General features: G+C 46.2%; 1 protein-coding gene across 1 annotated transcript in view; it reads left to right on the top strand.

The window, feature by feature from the left end:
* Positions 1-21619, top strand: part of COLGALT2 (collagen beta(1-O)galactosyltransferase 2) — a 97055-nt gene that overhangs the window by 56277 nt on the left and 19159 nt on the right. The window contains exons 2-5 of the mRNA XM_034780003.1: positions 4078-4188; positions 9645-9762; positions 10732-10866; positions 16473-16677. Coding sequence (XP_034635894.1) covers positions 4078-4188; positions 9645-9762; positions 10732-10866; positions 16473-16677 — 569 coding nt within the window. The remainder of the gene's footprint in view (positions 1-4077; positions 4189-9644; positions 9763-10731; positions 10867-16472; positions 16678-21619) is intronic.

The raw sequence follows: 21619 nt of genomic DNA, 5'->3' as shown, positions 1-21619 counted from the left end.
GTGCCTGTTTTAGGATCTGTAGCTATCTGTAGCTACAGAAATCTGGGTTTGATTTTGTTTTTACTACTTTACACCAGCAGGGGGCAGTCCAGTCACCATTCTTAATATGACCTTATGGCTGGTCACGTTGAACTTTAATGAGGATTGTGTGCTGTCTACATACTGGGTGTGAACTGTGCTGAAATTTTGAATTTAGAAGTTGTCTCTCATTCATGAAACTCCATTGAAAGCTGGGGTCAGGGCAACACCAATACGCCCAAGCAAATGCTGCTTTAAAAAAAAATCAAGCTGTTTTCTCAGTGTCAGTTTTCAAAAGAGGCTTGTTTAGTGCAGAGCTGCATTCAGGATGAGTTTTAAAATGTCAATAGTTTGAGCACAAAGAAGGCTCCTTTACAGTGGAGAATATTGTGTGTAACTGAAGCATCAAGACTAGCTAGTGTGAAACTGTGCATCCTCACAATGAGTCCTCTGTCACTTGCATTTATCCCTGCACCACCACAGAGCATTCTAGTAAATTAGTCCATGTTTGTTCAGACAGACCAAGTACAGCATATGCTTTTCACAAATTGCCCTGTCAATGTGCCTCAACCCCCTTCTGGCAGGAACTGTTTCTGTAGGGGAGAGTATAGCCCATTCTCCATGGCCATTCAGTGTACCACCCCAGACAGCCAGTTAGGAAGCAAATGATGATGGTGTTTTTCGTGATGTGGACAACTCTGTGCTATTGGAATTGGACTGAGACTATCAGATTCCTTTCCGTTATGCCATGGGAAACAATGGGAGAGTAACCTCTAAGTTAGAATTGGAGCGCTGAGGTTAAAAAGCTCTGGATTGTATTACCAATCTGCAACCTACTCGATGTCCCATTCTCCCCTAAAAGGTGACTGTGGCAGAGATTGCTCGTGTGATTACAGAAAAGCAGAGTTTATAAGGGAAACTTATGTAGAAACAGTAGAAACCTGTGTTGATGTTTTGTTTGGTTTTTGGTGTTGGTGGTTTGGTTTTTATGCAGTTGGTGTCATAAAATAGTCAAGATTTCCCCACTGTTTCCAGACAGAGATATTGGAGACACCACAGTCACTTCTTATCCCAAGGGCGGATGCATACTGCTGCGGTAAGATACCACTGTGTGTAAACAATGGGTGAATGCTGACTTTTAATGGTGTTAAATGTAAATAGTTCTGAGAACAATAACAAAAATAGCTGTTGGGAATGGCCTATTTTTAAAGCTCTAAATTGGAAAAAGTAAAGGTTTGCCAAATTGCTAGTCACCGAGCATGTGTGATCCAAGAAGTGACTAACTTTGTTGTGTTTGAGAGTTTAAGGCTTATAAATGCCACTGGATGGACACACCTGGAGACTGAAATCCTTTATCTGAGCCAAATCCTTGTCTCCGTGAAGTCACTGGCAAAACTCCAATGGGAACAGGATTTAGTCCCTAACCCACAGAGTAGGTACAGCATAGGCTCCAGCTATGCAGGCTTCCCTCTAGTGACCTCTCTGATGACCTAGCCATTCCACCAGCTTCCATTTCATTTCACCTCTCAGCCTCCCTTTGGCGAGTGCCAGCTAGTGCAGCTTTTTATGGAGGCTTTTGTGAAGAGGACGCTTGTCCAGTAGAACTGGACTGAGATCACAAATACATTTTTGTCACATAAACTTGTGTTTGTGTTGATCGCAATGTTTTATGAAAGACTCCAGCAATTAGTGTAGCACAAGTCAAGTGTTTATTTTCAAAAAGTGCTCCATCTTGGCACAACATGGAGCACCGCATGCTGAACATGTGGTCTGTGTGCGCTGCGCCTCTCTCAAAAACGAGGACAGTTATGGAGCTCATTGTAGAACCCTATAGTTGCATCCCTGCACTAACAGACAGTATGAGCAGACTTCTGTCTCCACGCTTGGACTGGAGCAAGCAAGGAGGCACTATTGATATAAGTGTGAATTAGCTGCTAACGGGGGAATTGCTGTAACTCTGTAAAACACAGCCTATGTGTCTGTCTGCTTAATCCATAAGGACGGTTGTTCAGCTAGCCAGCGTTTATTTCCTAGGGGAGCTGCTTTTCCAGCCTCCAAGAACAGACCTCATGTCTGTATATCAACAGCTGGGAAAGGGAACGTTCCCTCATATTCATTTTTTTTAAAGGAAATTGCTTTTCCTTTGTTAATGACTATCTCGATCTCTTCCTACTTCCTTCGCTTTGCTCTCCCCGTGAATGTCAATACTGCTGACATTCTGGGGTTGTGTAGTTCTCAGGGCTGAGTGGAGAAAGAGTCCACACTCGGCGTTGGCGTGAAGTGAGAGAGCAGCTCCACGGTAATAAAGGAGCTGGCCCAACCCCAGAGCCAGAGCTTCAACTCCCCTCTCCAAACTACAGTCAAACCCTCTTCTTCTCCCTTACATGTACTCAGCAGGATAGAAAAATTGGGGGATATTGTCAAAGGCACAAAGGGGAGTTAGGTACCTACACAACCTGTCTTGACCATATTGTGTGCCTAACTCTCCCTTGAAAACCTCCCCTGTCATCAGGAGTAACTAGGACCTTGTAAAATGTGAAGGGAGACACACTTGGAAGCTCTTAGGGGAAGGCATGTCTTTTTGTTCTATGTCTATACAGCGCCTACCACAATGGAGGCCTGTCCCACGACTGGGGCTCCTAAGTGCTACTGCAACACAAATGATTGCTAATGCAGGGCCACTAAAAAGAGTGCCCTGATATTTTAGGAATGTGGATTGTAAATGTTAGACAACCCTTGAAGTTATTGGTGCAGCTGGCTAAAACCACTGCTGTCTTCTGTTACAGGCCGTGGCTTTTTATATTCATTGAGGGAAACCAGGAGCACCAATAAGACTCCTAGGATTGGCACTGGGCTACTTCTTTCTTTCTTTCTTTCTGTCCTGAAGCTATTTGATTCTTTCCCAGCTTGATTTTCCTCTCACTAAACCGGGTAAATTCCCTGGAGACAAAAGCTTCACTGATATGGAACCAGTGTAAACAAGAGAAGAATCAGACCTTGTTTGTGTCTCATAAGGTCATATAATATTGTAAGAAAAAATACCTAAGAACTTGTCCTGAAAGATCTCAAAGCGCTGCATAAATTAAATACAGAGGGCACAGATCCTTAGCAGGTTTAGCAGGGTGAAGTCCATGGAGCTATGCCATGTTATACAACTAAGGATCTGCCCCGTACAGTGCCACTGAAATGTGTCTGCCTCTGGGACCATGGTAGTACTCAGCCCGCTGCATGGCTTTGAGGATAGGGAATATTTTGTCCAATGTCAATGGGCAAATCCCAGCTCTTAGGAAAAGTGCTGTGGGATCCTTAATGTTACAGTGAATCTGTCAGGACTCCAGTCTGTCAGGTTTCCTGCAAAAGACCCAATCATAGTAAATTGCATTGGAAATAGAGCAATAGGAAAGTGGTGCTCAGCTTTAGGGAGCATGAAGGGCTGAATCTACCCTGCTGAGATTTGATTTCAGTTGGGGCTATTTTATACCCGATTCTTACAACACGAGTGCACACATTCAACCTCAGAAAAGCGGGTGGCAGAAACAGTTGAAGAAGCCGCGGGCCTTCTCCTATGGACCCCCGAGCTCTGGGACCCTCCCACCTTACAGGGTCCTAGATCCAGGGCTCAAACCTGAGCACTAATATCTACACTGCAATTAAACAGCTCCTGAGTCCGAGCTTTTAGCCCGGGCCAGCTGGCAGTTTTTAATTGCAGTGTAGACATACCCGGACAGGTGCTGCAGAGAGAATCCCACGAGGGGAATCCTAAGGGGGGTTGAATGGATTTGTGTGTATGTCTCTTACCAGGATTTGGAACTATACACACACTTCCAGTGCAGATTATATGAGCTCCTGGCAGGCCTAATCTGTCCTAGGCCAGGACAGGAGGAAAGTTACAGGGGTGCCAGCCAAAATACAGGTGCACTTTACTGTTTATACACAATGTATGTCCGGCCATTTGAGGGCATTTCTTTGTCAAGAAAGAATCTGGTCCTACCCTGTCCAGTCTGTGTCTGTTATTCAGATCCTACATTAATGGGATTCTTTGTGCCCTTATTTCTCCAGGGCAGCCACTGACCATAACATTGATAACACCACAGAGATCCTCAGAGAGTGGCTGAAGAATGTGCAAAAACTGTATCATTATGTGGAGTGGAGGCCTATGGAGGAGCCTCAGTGAGTATCATGGCCAGTGATTTCCTAAACAGTTTGGGGGTTTCAATATCAAGATTATAGAAATTTTTAAACCAATGGTGGTTTAAACAAATGATTGTTGCAGGATTTACACTCAGATTCTTTAAGGCCCTGTCTCAGCAAAGCACTTAAGCACATCTTTAACTTCAGTGGGAATACTCATGTGTTTAAAGTTAAGGACTTTGCCAGATGGGGACCTATCAGCAAAAAGCAGTTCTATTCAGTCATTTCCCATGTGAGCCTGCCTTCCTTGCACACCCAAAAAATCTCCCTGAAAGGTACAATGAATTAAAGATTGGTTCCTTATTTTCCAGAAGACTCACGGAAACATGCTCCAACCCTGGTCAAAACTCTGTCCCTGGCTTTCAATATTCAGTAATTTTCCATCCAGGGAATTAGTGCAAGCCCGAGGAAGGAATCTTGAGGGAAACTATCATTTACTTAGAATCATAGAAGATTAGGGTTGGGAGAGACCTAAGGAGTCATCTAGTCCAATCTCCTGCTCAAAGCAGGACCAAGCCTAACTAAATCATCCCAGCCAGGGCTTTGTCAAGCCAGGCCTTGAAAACCTCTAAGCATGGAGATTCCACCACCTCCCTAGATAACCCATTCCAGTGCTTCACCACCCTCTTAGTGAAATAGTTTTTCCTAATATCCAACCTAAACATCCCCCACTGCAACTTGAGACCATTGCTCCTTGTTCTGTCATCTGCCACCACTTTGAACAACCTAGCTCCATCCTCTCTGGAACCCCCCTTCAGGTAGTTGAAGGCTGCTATCAGATCCCCCCTCACTCTTCTTTTCAGCAGACTAAATAAGACCAGTTCCCTCAGCCTCTCTTCATAAGTCATGTGCCCCAGCCCCCTAATCATTTTGGTTGCCCTCCGCTGGAATCTCTACAATTTGTCCACATCCTTTCTGTAGTGGGAGGCCCAAAACTGGACACAGTACTCCAGATGTGGCCTCACCAGTGCCAAATAGAGGGGAATAATCACTTCCCTCGATCTGCTGGCAGTGCTCTTAATAATGCAGCCCAATATGCCGTTAGCCTTCTTGGCAACAAGGGCACACTGTTGACTCATATCCAGCTTCTTGTTCACTGTAATCCCCAGGTCCTTTTCTGCAGAACTGCCGCTTAGCCAGTCGATCCCCAGCTTGTAGCAGTGCATGGGATTCTTCTGTCCTAAGTGCAGGACTCTGTACTTGTCCTTGTTGAACCTCATCAGATTTCTTTTGGCCCAATCCTCCAATTTGTCTAGGTCACCCTGGACCCTATCCCTACCCACCAGCATATCTACTTCTCCCCTCATTTTAGTGTCATCTGCGAACTTGCTGAGGGTGCAATCCATCCCAGCATCCAGATCATTAATGAAGATGTTGAACAAAATCGGCCCCAGGACCGACCCCTGCGGCACTCCACTTGATACAGGCTGCCAGCTAGACATCGAGTCGTTGATCACTACCTGTTGAACCCGACGATCTAGCCAACTTTCTATCCACCTTATAGTCCATTCATCCAATCCATAGTTTTTTAACTTGCTGGCAAGAATATTATGGGAGACCATATCAAAAGCTTTGCCAAAGTCAAGATGTATCATGTCCACCGTTTTGCCCATATCCACAGAGCCAGTTATCTCATCATAGAAGGCAATCAGATTGGTCAGGATTGACTTGCCCTTGGTGAATTCATGTTGACTGTTCCTGATCACCTTCCTCTCCTCCAAGTGCTTCAAAATGGATTCCTTGAGGACTGCTCCATGATTTTTTCAGGGACTGAGGTGAGGCTGATCAGTCTGTAGTTCCCTGGATTCTCCTCCTTCCCTTTTTAAAAGATGGGCACTACATTAGCCTTTTTCCAGTCATCGACGACCTCCCCCCATCGGCATGAGTTTTCAGAGATAATTGCCAATGGCTCTACAATCACATCAGCCAACTCCCATGGCACCCTCGGATGCATTAGTTCTGGACCCATGGACTTGTGTATGTCCAGCTTTTCTAAATAATCCTTCACCTGTTCTTTCACCACTGAAGGCTGCTCACCTCCTGCCCATATTGTGCTGCCCATTGCAGCAGTCTGGGAGCTGACCTTGTCTGTGAAGACCGAGGCAAAAAAAGTATTGAGTACTTCAGCTTTTTCCACATCATCTGTCAGTCGGTTGCCTCCCCCATTCAGTAAAGGTCCCACACTTTCCCTGACCACCTTCTTGTTGCGAACATACCTGTAGAAACCCTTCTTGTTACCCTTCACATACCTTGCTAGCTGCAACTCCAATTGTGCCTTGGCCTTCCTGATTATACCCCTGTATGCTCAATCAATATTTTTATACTCCTCCCTATTCATCTGTCCAAGTTTCCACTTCTTGTAAGCTTCCTTTTTGTGTTTAAGCTCACCGAAGATTTCTCTGTTAAGCCAAGCTGGTCACCTGCCATATTTGCTATTCTTTCTGCACATCGGGATGGTTTGTTCCTGTGCCCTCAATAAGGCTTCTTTAAAATACAGCCAGCTGTCCTGGACTCCTTTCCTCCTCATATTAGCCTCCCAGGGGATCCTGCCCATCAGTTCCCTGAGGGAGTCAAAATCTGCTTTTCTGAAGGCCAGGGTCCATATTCTGCTGCTCTCCTTTCTTCCTTTTGTCAGGATCCTGAACTTGACCATCTCTTGGTCCCTATTGCCCAGGTTACCATCCACTTCTACTTCCCCTACCAATTTGTTTGTGAGCAGCAGGTCAAGAGGAGCACGGCCCCTAGTTGGTTCCTCCAGCACTTGCTCCAGGAAGTTGTCTCCAACGCTCTCCAAAAACTTCCTGGATTGTCTGCGCACTGCTGTATTGCTCTCCCAGCAGATGTCAGGGGGATTTGAAGTCCCCCATGTCATTTGGAAACTTCTGTTGTCTGAAAAAAGCCTCATCTACCTCATCCTCCTGGTCTGGTGGTCTATAGCAGACACCCACCACGACATCACCCTTGTTGCTTTCACCTCTAAACTTAACCCAAAGACTCTCAACAGGCTTTTCTCCAGTTTCATACTGGAGCTCTGAGTAATCATACTGCTCCCTTACATACAGGAAAACTCCTCCATCTTTTCTCCCACGCCTGTCCTTCCTGAACAGTTTATACCCATCCATGACAGTGCTCCAGTCATGTGAGTTACCACACCAACACTTATTCCAATCACATCATAGTTCCTTGATTGTGCCAGGACTTCCAATTCTTCCTGCTTCTTTCCCAGGCTTCTTGCGTTTGTGTACAGGCACCTAAGATAACCAGCTGATTGCCCCACTTTCTCAGTATGAATCAGGATGCCTCCCCTGTTGCACCCTTCTCCTTGTTTCCTCCCAGTATTCCACTTCCCCACTTACCTCCGGGCTTAGGTCACCATCCCCCGGTGAACCTAGTTTAAAGCCCTCTTTACTAGGTTAGCAAGCCTGCCTGAGAAGATGCTCTTCCCTCTCTTCGTTAGGTGGATTCCATCTCTTCCTAGCAATCCTTCTTCCTGGAACAACATCGCATGGTCGAAGAATCCAAAGCCCTTTCTCCGACATCACCCACGTAACCACACATTTACCTCCACAATTCGATGGTCCCTACCTGGGACTTTTCCTTCAACAGGGAGGATGGATGAGAACACGACTTGTGCCTCAAACTCCTTTATCCTTCTTCCCAGAGCCACGTAGTCTGCTGTGACCCACTTAAGGTCACTCTTGGCAGTATCATTGGTGCCCACATGGAGAAGTAGGAAGGGGTAGCGGTCCGAGGGCTTGATCAGTCTCAGCAGACATTCTGTCAGATTCTGAATTCTAGCTCCAGGCAAGCAGCACAGTTCTCAAGTTTCCTGGTCTGGACGGCAGATGGATGACTCTTTCCCTCTTAGGAGGGAGTCCCTGACCACCACCACCTGTCTCTTCCTCTTGGGATTGGTGGTCATGGAACCCCCATCCCTAGGACAATGCATTCCATGCCTTCCGGTCGATGGGGTCTCCTTCTGATCCCTTCCCTCAGATGACTCTTCCAAACCATTCTCCGCCATAGTACTTAAGTCGATACTTAAAGGGACACTGTTGAGTTTAAAGAAGATCATAGAAATTTAGTGCAGGAAGGGACCTCGAGAGGTTGTCCAAGCCCCTGCACTGAGGCAGAAACACATAAACACAGACCATCCTTGACAGGTGTTTGTCCAACCTGTTCTTAAGAGCCTCCAATGATGGAGATTCTATAACCTCTCTTGGAAACCTATTCTAGAGCTTAACTATCCTTAGAGTTAGAAAGTTTTTCCTAATATCTAACCTAAATCTCCCTTGCTGCAGACTAAACCCATTACTACTTGTCTTTACTTTTTGTCCTACCTTTTTTGACATCCATATTAAAGAACAAAAATCTTCACCTATTAACAAGATTTCAGATTATGAAAGTGAGAGGATTTTAAAAATATAATTTAATTTCCATCCTTTGTGCTGTTTTTTTAAAAAACTTTTTTGCATTTCTCCCAGGTTGGACAAAGACACCGAATTCACTTTTGCATTCAGGGTCTTATTCAACAACATAGTGCTCTGGTGTTTGTCTTGCAAATCTTGCAGGACAATGTTTGCTTAATTTTCAATAACAATCCTCTTTCCACTGGACTTTTTTAATTTTAATCTTGGAAACTTTCTCCTTTAGGTTTTGTAAAAAAAACTTTGCTTTTTAGTGAATATGAATTTTTCAGAGACAGCTCCTCAACTGTTGAGATCAGTGGAGTCTGATCCATTTATATCAGCTGAGGATCTGGCCCTTGGTTTCTTTCTTTCTCCCACATCCTCATCAGTAATGAAGATTCTGCTATCAGAACACAAACTCCAAGCCTCAAAACCATTAAGCACATGTGTAACTTGACTCACAAGATTAGTCCCATTAAGTTTAGCATTAAGTGTTAGTTTGTCAGGATTGGGCCTTAGGTAACAATGGCTAATGATGTACAAGCCATGAAAGAATCCAGATTACTCTCCATGAGCTGTGTTGGCTTTGCTGGGTGTAGGGGAGTAATGTGAACAGATGTGACTCTTAAAATCTAGCAGGGAGCAGCTATATGAGGTCAGATCCTCAGCTGGTATAAATCAACATGATTGCACTGACTTCAGTGGAATGACACTGGTTTACACCAGCAGAGAATCTGGCCTACTGAATGAGAAGCTGTTTTTGACATCACCCCTTTTTCACCATAGCCACGTGTGAGGCAGGAAATGCTGTAGCACGGTGTGTTCTGTAGAGCCTTGTGTACAAACTCCAGGAATAAACTTTTCCTCAGAACCTGCCTTTTCATTTCTGCTCTCCTGCCGCCTGGGTCAGTTGAGGTGACTGTCTGTTTTCCTTTTATGCTGAAGTCAGAAGGGAAATGTAATGACCAGGGGTGCTGCAGCATGGACAGAGCCAGGAGGCAGTAACTGTTTGTTTTTCTTTCATAGGTCTTACCCCGATGAAATTGGGCCAAAACACTGGCCGAGCTCCAGGTTTACCCATGTGATGAAACTCAGGCAGGCAGCTCTGCGAACTGCAAGAGAAAAGTGGTCAGACTACATCATGGTAAAAGAGAGGTTTGGTTTATTAACTGCAGTTGGGCAGAACACTTTCAGGCAGTCATTCTGCAGCCATGCTTGGAGTGGGGGAAGTGGGCAGAAACAAACCATCTCTGAGCTCTGATCAGTCCCACAAATGTCTGCCAAAAGTTCCTCCCTTCTAAAAGAAGAGCTCTTTGTTTGCTCTGAATTCGGCTTGAAAAACACCTGTGGAATCAGCTGATCTGATCAGCAACAGACTGTGTGTGTGAGGCCCCAGTATTGCAATTAGATCTATGTGCAGAGCCCCGCTGAGTACAATGGGGCTCAGCATGTGCCCAGGGATCCGCTCACAGAGACTGGACTATGTTTGCCAGTGAATGTAGTTCTGCTGGTGATAGCCGGCAGGATTCTAAAAAAGGCACCTATCAGTGAAGTTTGGTGACATCAGAAAGAAGTTTGGCAGAACAGCATGGAAGGGTGGGATCTGAGCCACTTTACAGCAGTGATCAACAGTCTTTCTGTATCGGCCTCCAAACGGGTGGGGAGTGCCTGCTCTGAGGAGCCAATGCTGCTGTCTCTCCACATAACATCCAGCATGGGCTCTGGCAGTGCAAGTCTCCCTCATGATCTCCTTTAGGAGAAGAAGCAAGTTCAGTCTCTCTTCCCATTCAGTGGCCTTTCCACAGAAGCTGCTAATTAGTGCCACTTCTAGATGTGGTATTTTTATAGTGGACGCTTGTCCACTGGGAAATAGACCGAGCCCATCAACTCCTTTCACATGGGCTCTCAGTAGCCATCAGATGGTAACAACTAAAGTGACTGTCAACCCAGATTGGATTCAGATCAGTGACTTAGAGGCAAAAGTGTCTCTAGCCCATTGCTAATTTCGTGAGCCATTCAACCACCGCCTCTCCTAGGAAGGAACATTGTAAAAGTTTATTACCGGTACTTTATCTGGTGTTGAAAAAGTCTTTTCTCCCTTTTCCTTCTCTAGTTTGTAGACGCAGATAACTTGCTCACCAACCCAGAGACCCTGAACCTGATGATAGCAGAGAACAAGACCGTGGTGGCACCAATGCTGGAGTCTCGCTCTCTCTATTCTAATTTCTGGTGTGGTATCACCCCTCAGGCAAGTCACGTATTCAATGGGGTTAGTGAACAGCGTCGGGGGCTGCCTCATGTGTGAGCTTTCACTGGGGTGTTGTAGTAATTTAGGTGGAATATAGGGGCCCAAGGATGTTAACATAACCCAGTTACTGTCCAGCATTAAACAGTGTTAAACAAGATTCGGTGTTTGGTCTACAGTGATCTCAGCAAACCCACCATTAAAAATCCTGCCTATTAAAAATACAAAAAAGAAGGAAAAACAGTTAAAGCAGTTGAAATGCAAAGTGTTCAGTGAGGCTTTCATTTTAACAACAACCCTTGTTCCCTTTCCCTTGAGCTGGAGAGAGTTTTAAAAGGAAACCCCCCCTTGTTTGACCATCTCTTACATCAGTGGTGGGTAACCTGCGGCCCACAGGCCGCACATGGCTCTTCAGCGTAATCCACTGGCAGGCCGCAAGACAGTTTGTTTACATTTGCACGGCTGCCTGCAGCTCCCAGTGGCTGCAGTTCGCTGTTCCCAGCCAATGGGAGCTGTGGGAAGTGGTGACCAGCACGTCCCTGCGGCCCACGCCGCTTCCCGCAGCTTCCATTGGCCGGGAATGGTGAACCATGGCCACTGGGAGCTGCGGGCAGCCATAGAAATGTAAACAAATTGACAGCCCTCGCTCGGATTACCCTCTCGCTGTCTTAGATGGTGTAGCAGGGTGGTTACCTCGCTCCTGCCCTGAAGGGCTTAAAACAGCCAGGGAGCGGGCTGTGGCAGGGAGAAGTTAGGCTGATTGGGGAAGTAGTCACAGCTGGGCTATGCCCCAGTCAGGCCCAGCTGGTCCCTATAAAAGTCTGTGAGCCAGAGGCCCAGAAGAACTCTCTCTCTGTATTCAGAGAAAGAAGGGCCTGGCTGCAGGGAGCTAGAGACAGGGTACCTGAGTGGAACAGGGCTGGGGAAAGGCAGAGAAGCTGGGGAGCTCCAGCCTGGAAAGCCCCAGGCTGTGGCCTAGCATAAGACCAACAGGTACTGGGGATTGCAGAGGGCAGCCCAGGGGTAGGCAAAAGCAGCAGGTCCAAACCCAACTTTGCCAGTGATGAGTAGGCTGATACTGCAGTCTGACACCAGGGCGTAGGGGCTAGGCAATGACTGGCAGTAGCCGTATACTGAAGCGAGGTGGGGATAGTGGGTGGAGGTTCCCTGGGGAGGGGAGATCCTAAGACTGAGGGGTTACTGCCAGGGGGCAGCACCCAGAGAAAAGGGGCACCGGGGTCCTGGGAGGGACACGGGGCCAGCGGTAAGGCGGATCACAGGCCTGCAGAGGGCGCTCCAAGGCTGGCAGAGCTAATTCCCAACAGAGACCAGCAGGAGGCGCCGCAGAGGTGAGTCCACACCCTTACAGATGGTATCAAAGATGGTGATAACTGTCCTTTTGAGGAAAAGAGAAGTTTTGGAGATTCTGCTGCTGTTGCTGCTGCAGTTAAAGTCCAATCCCATTTCATCCCAGGTGGTATCTAGGGTTCAGCTGGAGCTGGTAAAAGTGGTGATGTTGTCTGGCTCCCTCTCTCTTTAGTTTGGTCTGGTCAGGACATCTCTCAGGATCAAAGTGATGGAGACCCAGGGACCTGGGAAACAGTGGGGTTGGCAGCCATGGTGGTGACACTCACTCCAGTAGCTGCCATCTCTTCTTTCGTATTCTCCCCCCAAAGTCTCTTTCTTTAAAGACCCAAAAAGGGAGCGTTGGGTGGAATAGTCCATCTCCTCATTATTTTGTCCACCAATTAGGTCTAGTTTCTGACATGCCAATTTTGGTTCATTAATTTCTGGTTCCACATCTTATGTTTCTACCAAGCATGATTTTAACACAGTCCATAAACCATATGAGAAGGCCCTTTTTGTCTGGACTAATTTAGTCTCGCGCTCTCTCTCTCTCTTTCTGGTTTTCATACATTTTCCCATCAACATTTGTTATTATAGATTGTTGTGATGTCTTAAGAACTTTTGCATCCTTTTGACAGTAAACTCACTATTAAGGTAAATTTGGAGGCCCTGTTATTACAGTAGGGCTCTGCTCACATCACATTTGGCCGAGTTATTACAACCAGGCTCTACTCACCCCACATTTGCCTATGATGCTGTGGGCCCCACGTCAATTTTGCTGTCTTCCTGAGCTGCCTTGCAGTGCAGACTGCTCTCTATTCTGAAGGGATGCTGCTCCACCTGTGATGCAAATCAGGCTGATTTGAGCATTAGGCAGCCACCTAAGCTTGCTCCTTCCTCAGAGGCAGAGTTGCAAACATCATTACAGTAGGAGACACTGGAGGTAAATCAGGGGAAGCTTCGGTCTTTTCAGGATCCTGGGAATAAATGGGGGAGGGAAAGCTTTTAGGGAATCCTCTCCTAAGCTTCTGCTGTTCTGACTCTCTCTGGCTTGGAACCTTTCCTCCTTCCTCTGCCTCTGAGCCTTGCCCCACCTCCTTCTGTTGCTGGGTCCTGCTCTTCTGCTTCATTGTGGGGAGCAGCATGGGGTCAACCAGCTGCAAAAGCCATTAGAGTCTTGGCATGGCAGGCAGAGGACAATTGGGGTGGGTGGGGATGTAGTTGGGGATTATGAGGGTTTTTATTCATGTGGGAATCGGTGGCTCTTCGAATACTCCTGAAGGGCTGGGATCTCAGAGGATTAATAAGCAGGTGTGTGTGGGAGGGTGGGGGAAGAGTTCTCATTAATCATCCAGGAGCATGAAGGTCTGTAGAGGCGGGTGGGGATGATATGAAGGAAATAGAGAGACAGGAGCAGAGTTAACTCAGCGGCCATCCATTATTGAAGACATCAGAGAACTTGGCTGCTGCTCCCTGGGGTTCTTGGAGCTGACCCCAAGTGGACATTACAATGTTCAATGCAATCAACATTTTGAGGTGCTGGTTTTGTGTTATCATCAAATGATGGCAGTGAGCAAAGTGGCATATAGCCTAGATATAGAGCACAGGCAAATTTCTGGGGCCTGTTTCCTTAGCTGGGGCTCCTCCTTAGAAAAGGCTAAATCCTGAGGAGACTGAGCAAGTTCTATGACTGAGGCTGTTTGTAACCAAAAAATAATGTGTAATGGCCCAATCCCACCAAGTATACATACCAGTATACCCACAGTTGCACTGATGTCTATGGGAGGTGATTCCCTATGTTCTGTGTAATCTGAATGAAATTAAATACCACGGATACATAATTTTAGCCTGGGTTTTCCAGTATTCTGGCACAAATCAATTAAGAGTTTACTCTTCTCCATACACTACTCCATTGTGTGAGCATTTCTCCTTGCACTTCGACCATATTTATACAGTGCAGTATTCCAGAAACTGATTTAGAGAGGAGACTCAAGCCCTGTTCTGTTCACGGCACTCCTAATAATTTATTCCCTATCTATACTTTGGTATATATTACTAACAAAAATATTGCGCACACTAGAAATTATTATATTTTTAGGGCCATAATGAGATTGAGATTCCAAAGTTGATAAATGTCTCCTTATCCGTAAATGAGTTTTGCAAGAGAATTAATTAAACAGAAACATTTTCAGATTCAGAGAAAATAATTTAATTTCAGGTTCCTTAATTGCTCTGACTCATACATATAAATATTTCCAATTCTATAGTCTTGCCCTGACCCAACTCTTTGTTTTAATATTTTGAAGAGAAATCCAGAAATTCATTATTAATTTTATTGGCGCTACAGGGAAAAGTGTAGAAAGAACTTCCTGCTCTTCCTTACTCTGTGGCCAATTTTGTAACTCCTTATTCTCCCAGTGACATCACTGGGATTACAGGCCAGACTAAAGACTACTCATGTAAGTAAAAATTGCAGGACAGCATCCTAAACTTCTTCAATTCTTGAGTTTGTTATTAGGAATTGTTATTAGTAAACATATGGATAAAGAAAGTTTAAAAATGTATGAGAATCCTGGTGGTAGCATCCCTTTAAGCCTTCAGAAAGAAGGGATCAGATTCACAGCTGACATACATCAGCATTGCTCGGTCGACTTTAATAGATCACAGCCAGTTTCCACCAGCAGAGGATTTGGCACAGAATTCTACAACTCTGGTAACAAGTTTCCAGTTTTCCATCATTATTGATGTTAGCTAAGAAAAGACAGTAAAGAAAAGAAAAACAAGATGAAACTATGATCTACAGACTTCCTGGTAAATAATGGTTAGAGTGAAAACTAAACATCCACTTTTTTTTTTTCTGGCCACTCCTAGTTTTTACACTTCTAGCCCAATGGTTTCACACTCCTCTTGGTCTGTTTTCTTCTGGGGACTAGTGCAGGAATAGCGGCTAGAACAAGCATGAAAAGCAGGGTGCAGCAGCAGCAACAGTACAGAGCAACAGTAGCAATTCAAAGACCGAGCTGAAGAGCTCAAAATCTACTTCTCAGGAAAATAACTGTTGGAAGGTTTGGCAGCAAAACTGACAAGCTGGAGCCTTTCCTGATGATGCACAACTTACGTGGAGAGAGAGAGAGAGAAAAGGCACTGAAAGGTGTTTGCTCAACTTACGTCTGTTTGCTGGGATACTTGTGGAACATTCAGGAATTAGGATTGTTGTTGTTTATTTTATGATTATTATTTTATTTTATTTTAAGAAGACCAGAATTTGCTATGGATCCACGCCAGTCCTTGTCATTGTTCAGATATCTGATCAATGTATTAGGACTGCCTCAGCCTGAGTATTAGGTTGTTATTTCCATCACTGATTGTGTTAGTAGCATTACATGGGCAAAGGCCAGATTTAAGCCACCACAACCCAGGTTGTGAGCCCACACTGATGGAAGGTCCACCTGGGAGACAGACACAAGTAACATGCTGATCAAGCATCTGTCCTAGACAAACCCCTTCGGTGGAACCCCCTGAAATCCCAAGTGGACATTAAAGCTGTTCTGCCCTGGGGTGAATCCACCCTCTGGCACAGCTAGCCCAGAGATTCAGGAAGAAGACAAATTGAACCCACCCAGTTTCTAGTGGGAGGAATCTGTCCCATTGTTGACAAAGGGCCTGTTCTAGTTGCTATTGAGACAATGAGAAAATTCCCATAGACTTCAACGGATGCAGTATCAAGACCAGCGTTGTGTCTGCCTGATAGCCCTGGAGCAGAAAGGGGATTTGATTTTTAAGGGGATTGCCGTAATTAGGGAAGGGCTTGATACTGTGAGCTGCTCAGTACCCTCCTCTCCTATTGACTTCAGTGGAAGTTGAGGGTGCTCAGCACTTTGCAGGATTAGTCTTGGAGATGTGTGTGCAAATGTAGGTTTTAGAGAGTCAGGGAGTAACACCTGGCCAGGCTGGCTTTGAAGCTTTGCCGCCAAGGAACTTTGCAGTAGTACAGCTTAGGTCTCCATTAGCTGCTGAAAAGGGAAGATGGGGTCATGCTGTAAGGTTTGGGGGTACTTGTACCCAGGGGTTTGGGTCAGCCCATAAGAAAGAGTGGGGCAATTTGGGAAATACAGTTCCAAGTGCAGATGTCAAACAGCCCCAAAAATTGGGAATGAGAGGACCTGGGATTTTGGCACTGGTCAAGCTCTACTGAAAAGAGTCAGTAGGCTAGTCATTTGAAATGTCTCATGGTAATAAAGTGCTGGATCTTCACATTTCAGGGCTATTACAGAAAGGCACCGGATTATGCCCTGATCAGGGAATGGAAGAGGTTGGGCTGTTTTGCTGTCCCGATGGTTCACTCCACATTCCTCGTTGACCTGAGGAAAGAGGCTTCGGACAAGCTGATGTTTTACCCCCCACACCAGGACTACACCTGGACCTTTGATGACATCATTGTCTTTGCCTTCTCAAGCCGCCAGGCAGGTATGTTGGTGAGCTCACAGGCAGGGAAGGCTACTCAGTGGAGATGTGCAGATTCCCTTCAGTTCAAAGATTAATACTTAAAAGCAGTGGGTTGAATTCTACCCTGACATACACCCCTAAAACTCAGCGGACTTCAGTAACATTTGGTCAATGTGTTTTTCTGCGGTTGTATTTCTCAGAAACCTTTTTTAAATTGGGAGTCTCCTCTCTGGACTCTTCGTTGTCACACAGCTGTGCCGGACTGTGACTAACTTTAAGGGTGCTTCTGAATGGCCTAAAGTCTTTTATTCTAGTGACCACTGCCTCTCCTCTTCTCCTTTATCTCCCATCCCTTTAACTTTCCTGTATGAAGCTGTATTGACAGTGTCGGAGACCTTAATCCACAGAACAAGTACGGCCATGGGCAGCAGCTGTGCAAGCCTGCCCTATGCTGCCAGTGGGCCTCAGCTCTATCTTCTCCCCTTCATGCTCCTTCTCCTCTTCTTGCCCTTTCCCCACCGCCAGTTCTTTCCCAGGCACCAAGCCTCTTCCGTCTCCTATTTCAGCTCCAATCAGCTACCAGAAATGGTACCATGTGACCTAAGTATCCTATCAGAGGTAACTAACTATGGACAATGAACAGCTCATTCATGGGTGATGGGGCAAGGGTTATCTGTTGAAATGATTCCCTGAGTAATTTCAAATCACAGATAAATCCAAGGGAGATCACAAGCTGCTTGGGGATCGTGCACAACCGAAAAAAGACAAACTTCTTTTAAAAATACCAACGGACCAACCCACCTTTAATAATATCAATATGACCTACTTCACAAGGAATTTTTGACTATTAATTAGTGCTTTGAGAATGGGAAGCACACTGAGATCCTTAGGTGGATGATGCTACATAAGTACCGAGCATGATCAGTATGTTTGTCACGTGGAGATTTATAGTGCTCTGTGTGCATGAGCTCGCTTAAAGTCACTAGGATTTGTACTGCTAAACATCTGGTCACCAAATGAAAATTCACTCCCTGGGCATCACTTGTCTCCTCCCTGAGATTATGTTTGGAGGAATCCTCGAAATGGCCTTATTGCTTGACTCTCTCCTTCCTGTTAGCAGTGCTGAGTTATGTAACTGACAGAGCTTTTCTCTAATATGTCTCTAAGCTGGTGGGTATGGGAGGCTACCCCCACTGACCGGTTTTCCCTGTGTGCATCTGTAACAGGGCCACCTGGAGGGGGTGCAGTTTGCCCGAGGAACTCCAGAGGATCTGCAAACTGCATGGTGTTGCAACCTGGTACACAGGGTTGCAGCATCATTCAGATTTGGTCCGGCCCTCCCTTTGTCATGATGGAAGGACACCTGGGCCAAATCTGAGTGACTGGCATTGTAACCTGTTGCATGAGGTTGCAGCATCATTCGGGTTTGGCCCAGCACCCATCCGTCCATGACAAAGAGGTGGCCAGGCCAAATCTGAGCAGCACTGCACCCCCCGTGTGCCAGGAGTGAGGAACTGGGTCCAGCCCCACGGGATGAGAACTGCCACTGCAGGGTGGGCGCACTTGCCAACCCTACCACCTCTGGGCCTATCATCAGGGTTTCTGGAAGGGTGGGTGGCCTCAGTTTCAGATTTTGCTCCACAACCCCAAATAGCCACATCATGGCTCCTACAATGAAACAGAACAAGCACTTGTTTTTAAATCTCGAGGTGTCAGAACACTGGAAGTGCAGCAGCACAGGTGGCTCTGCATTTAATCAGTGAAAATAATTAGAGTTTCTGAGCTTTTTGTTCCACAACTCCAAACTGCACAAAATCTACCCAATTCATAGGAACAAAGCATAGTGGATAAGATGCTCAGCTGGGTACACTCGTGTTGAGCCATTGACTGCAATGGAGCTAGGTCAAATTACACCACCTGAAGATCTGGCTGCATGGGAATTTCAGGACCCTAAAGATTGGGGATGTAACAATTCACTTCAGAGGCTTTGTGAATGGAGAGATTAGTGGGGAGGAGACATACACCTCCAGCAACAGCCTTCAGGAGACACTGTGAGAAGGGAACTGAGAGGCCCTTCGTGGGCTCAATGGGCTTCTTGGAAAAGAAAAGGTTGGCCAGGAAGAAACTCACTTCCCTCCTAGCACTGAGGAGGCTCTAATCACAGTCACTCAGCAGGAATGTTCATTACGTTTTGAAAGGACAGTCTCCTACTCAGCATGACTGTCAGCTTAATGATGTGGAGTCAAGTTTCATTACTCTTCAAGAGCTGGGCTGGGAAAGCTGTGTCTGGCATAGAAGGTCCCGGTGGTTAGAGCAAGGAGAACAGCATGTTTTAGCATAGGGGCTGGGATTGTCCAGTTAGCGTTTTGAATGTGCAGGTCAGATGAATGGGCATGTTCCTGTCTTGAGACACTCAGAGCATAGCAGAAAGGGAGTTCCATGTATAGCTTCCATTGATGTTAATGAAATCTGCTCTGTTAAATAACTGGAGGAGTGTTGTCTAGTGGTTTGAGCTGAACTGTGGGCATCTGGACTCCTGATTTCTTTCCCTGGCTCTGCCCCAGACTAGCTGTATAATTTGGCAGGGGTGGGAGGTGGAGCTTGGGGGGCGGACACAAAGTCACCAACTCTCCATGTTCAGTTTCCCTTTCCGCAAATGTCTACAATAGTGACACCCAGGTCACAAGGCTCTTATGAGACTTCATTCACTAGCCCTTGTAAAGTGCCCTGAGAGCCTCCTATGAAATGCTGTATACAAGCATGAAATAGCCTACTACTGCTGTCACTAAAGATGACAATAATGAATCCCTTCTGAGTGGAGAATATACAGTACCTTTAACAGCAGAGTAGTGCTACCCCAGAGAGGACTCTTTATTTAGTGATTGGTGACAATCATAAGTAGCAAAACTATGCAAGGCAGAGTCTGGATTAAAGGAGCTCTTTGGAAACGTTGGTTTGTTTTGTTTATTTGTTTTTGAATAGCTGCCTGTATTTTTCTTAGCTACTAGTGTGTTGAAAAGGGGGGGGCCTTGGGCCCGACAGGGGATAAGATATTAATGAATCCCTTGTTCACTGTTACAGCATTGAACAGTGAAGTGTCATCTGGGGTTTTGTGTCAAATTATTGCTGGCAACTCCCGTTGTAATTGTCACAGTTCCAGGCTAACAGTGCCTGTATTCCCCACTGTGATCCACTCCAGGAGTGCCCAGTCAGTCTTCAGTTCTCCAGCTGTTACCTGTCACTGGGTAGGGACCCTTGTCCCACTCCCTTCTGACTGGTGGGTTTTAAACCGGCACAGCTCCCTGCCTTACACTGGGATATGCCCAGCAAGCCAGTCTGCCTAACAGGCAGCACCTGTGCATTGCTCTCTCTCTGAGGGCTCTGAACAGTGTATTGCCAGCAGTTACAAGTACCCACACAGCTCTTTCTAAGCATGCACCATTAGTTTGATGGCAACAGCATTACAGAGAGAACATATGAAAACCCATAGAAGTTCCTATACGCATGCTAAAAGTGTAGACTCAGCCTGAGTCATCCTAATCACTCCTCCACTGTTTTAGTTCCTGGAGGATCTGGGGTAACCCTCCCCTAGGGCGTAGTCAGTAGAACACAGTCATATGTACAATCCCTGGCCCACAGTGATGCAGCAAACTTAATATAATATGTTCTCCCCAGTTGCAGTATCTGTCACAGTAACAACCATTATTAATTATTATTATTTATTTAGTATTATATTTTACTTATTTATTTGTATTACCATAGCATCTAGGTGCATCAGTCACAGATTAGGACCCCCTTTGTGCTAGGCACTGTACAAGCACAGAACAAAAAGATGGTCCCTGCCCCCAGGAGGTTACAATCTAAGTACAGGCCAAGAGACAACAGATGGATACAGGCAGACAGGGGAGTACAAGGAAACAATGAGACAGCATTGGTCAGCATGACAGGCAGGGCTCCCAGCACACCAGCAGCTTAGCTGTCGTCAAGCGTTTTGTAGGCACCATAGCAAAGGAAGGTTATGAGGAGGGATTTGCAGGTGGATAATGAGGTAAGTTTGCTGATTTTCATGTAGAAATGCCTGCCAAGCATGTGGGGCAGCACAGAAGAAAGCACAAAGGTGCTCGTTTGAACATTTATGACCTTTCATTAAAGGTATAGCAAAAGAAGGAAAAGCAGTGAAAGCATCTGAAATGTAAAATATTAAGTGAGGCTTTGTTCTTAACGGTATCCCTTTTCCCTTCCCTTCAGCTGTATGGGGCTTTTAAGCGACAAACCCCTGTTTGACAGTCTTTTAGATGGTATTAAAGATGGTATGAACTTTGTTTGGAGGGGAGGAGGGAAGAAGTTAGTTGAGATGGCCTGGAGCTGTTGTTGTTGTTGGAGTCCTATTCTGTTTTTTTTCAGGGCATGTCTACACTAGTGAGCTTACAGTGCCACAGCTGTACTGATGCAACTGTGCTGTGAGATCGCTTGTGTAGCCACTCTGTGCCGGCGGGCGAGAGCTCTTTTATTGACTAGGGTTACCATACGTCCTCTTTTTCCCAGACATGTCCGGCTTTTCGGCACTCAAACCCCCGTCCGGGGGGATTGCCAAAAAGCCGAACATGTCCGGGAAAATGGCGGCTCTGCTCCTCCCCTGACTCTTCAGCTCTGTTTAAGAGCCGAGCTGCCCGAGCGCTATGGGCTTCAGGCAGCCCCCTTGCCCGGCTGGGGGCGCAGGGTCCGTTACGGCCTTTCAGACAGATCGGAAGAGCGTCTGAAAGGCCGTAAGGCCGTTACGGCCTTTCAGACAGATCGGAAGAGCGTCTGAAAGGCCGTAAGGCCGTTACGGCCTTTCAGACAGATCGGAAGAGCGTCTGAAAGGCCGTAAGGCCGTTACGGCCTTTCAGACAGATCGGAAGAGCGTCTGAAAGGCCGTAAGGCCGTTACGGCCTTTCAGACAGATCGGAAGAGCGTCTGAAAG

This window comes from Trachemys scripta, chromosome 8, assembly GCF_013100865.1.
Source record: "Trachemys scripta elegans isolate TJP31775 chromosome 8, CAS_Tse_1.0, whole genome shotgun sequence".
NCBI lineage: Eukaryota > Metazoa > Chordata > Testudines > Emydidae > Trachemys > Trachemys scripta.
This window is presented reverse-complemented; position numbering and strand designations above follow the sequence as displayed.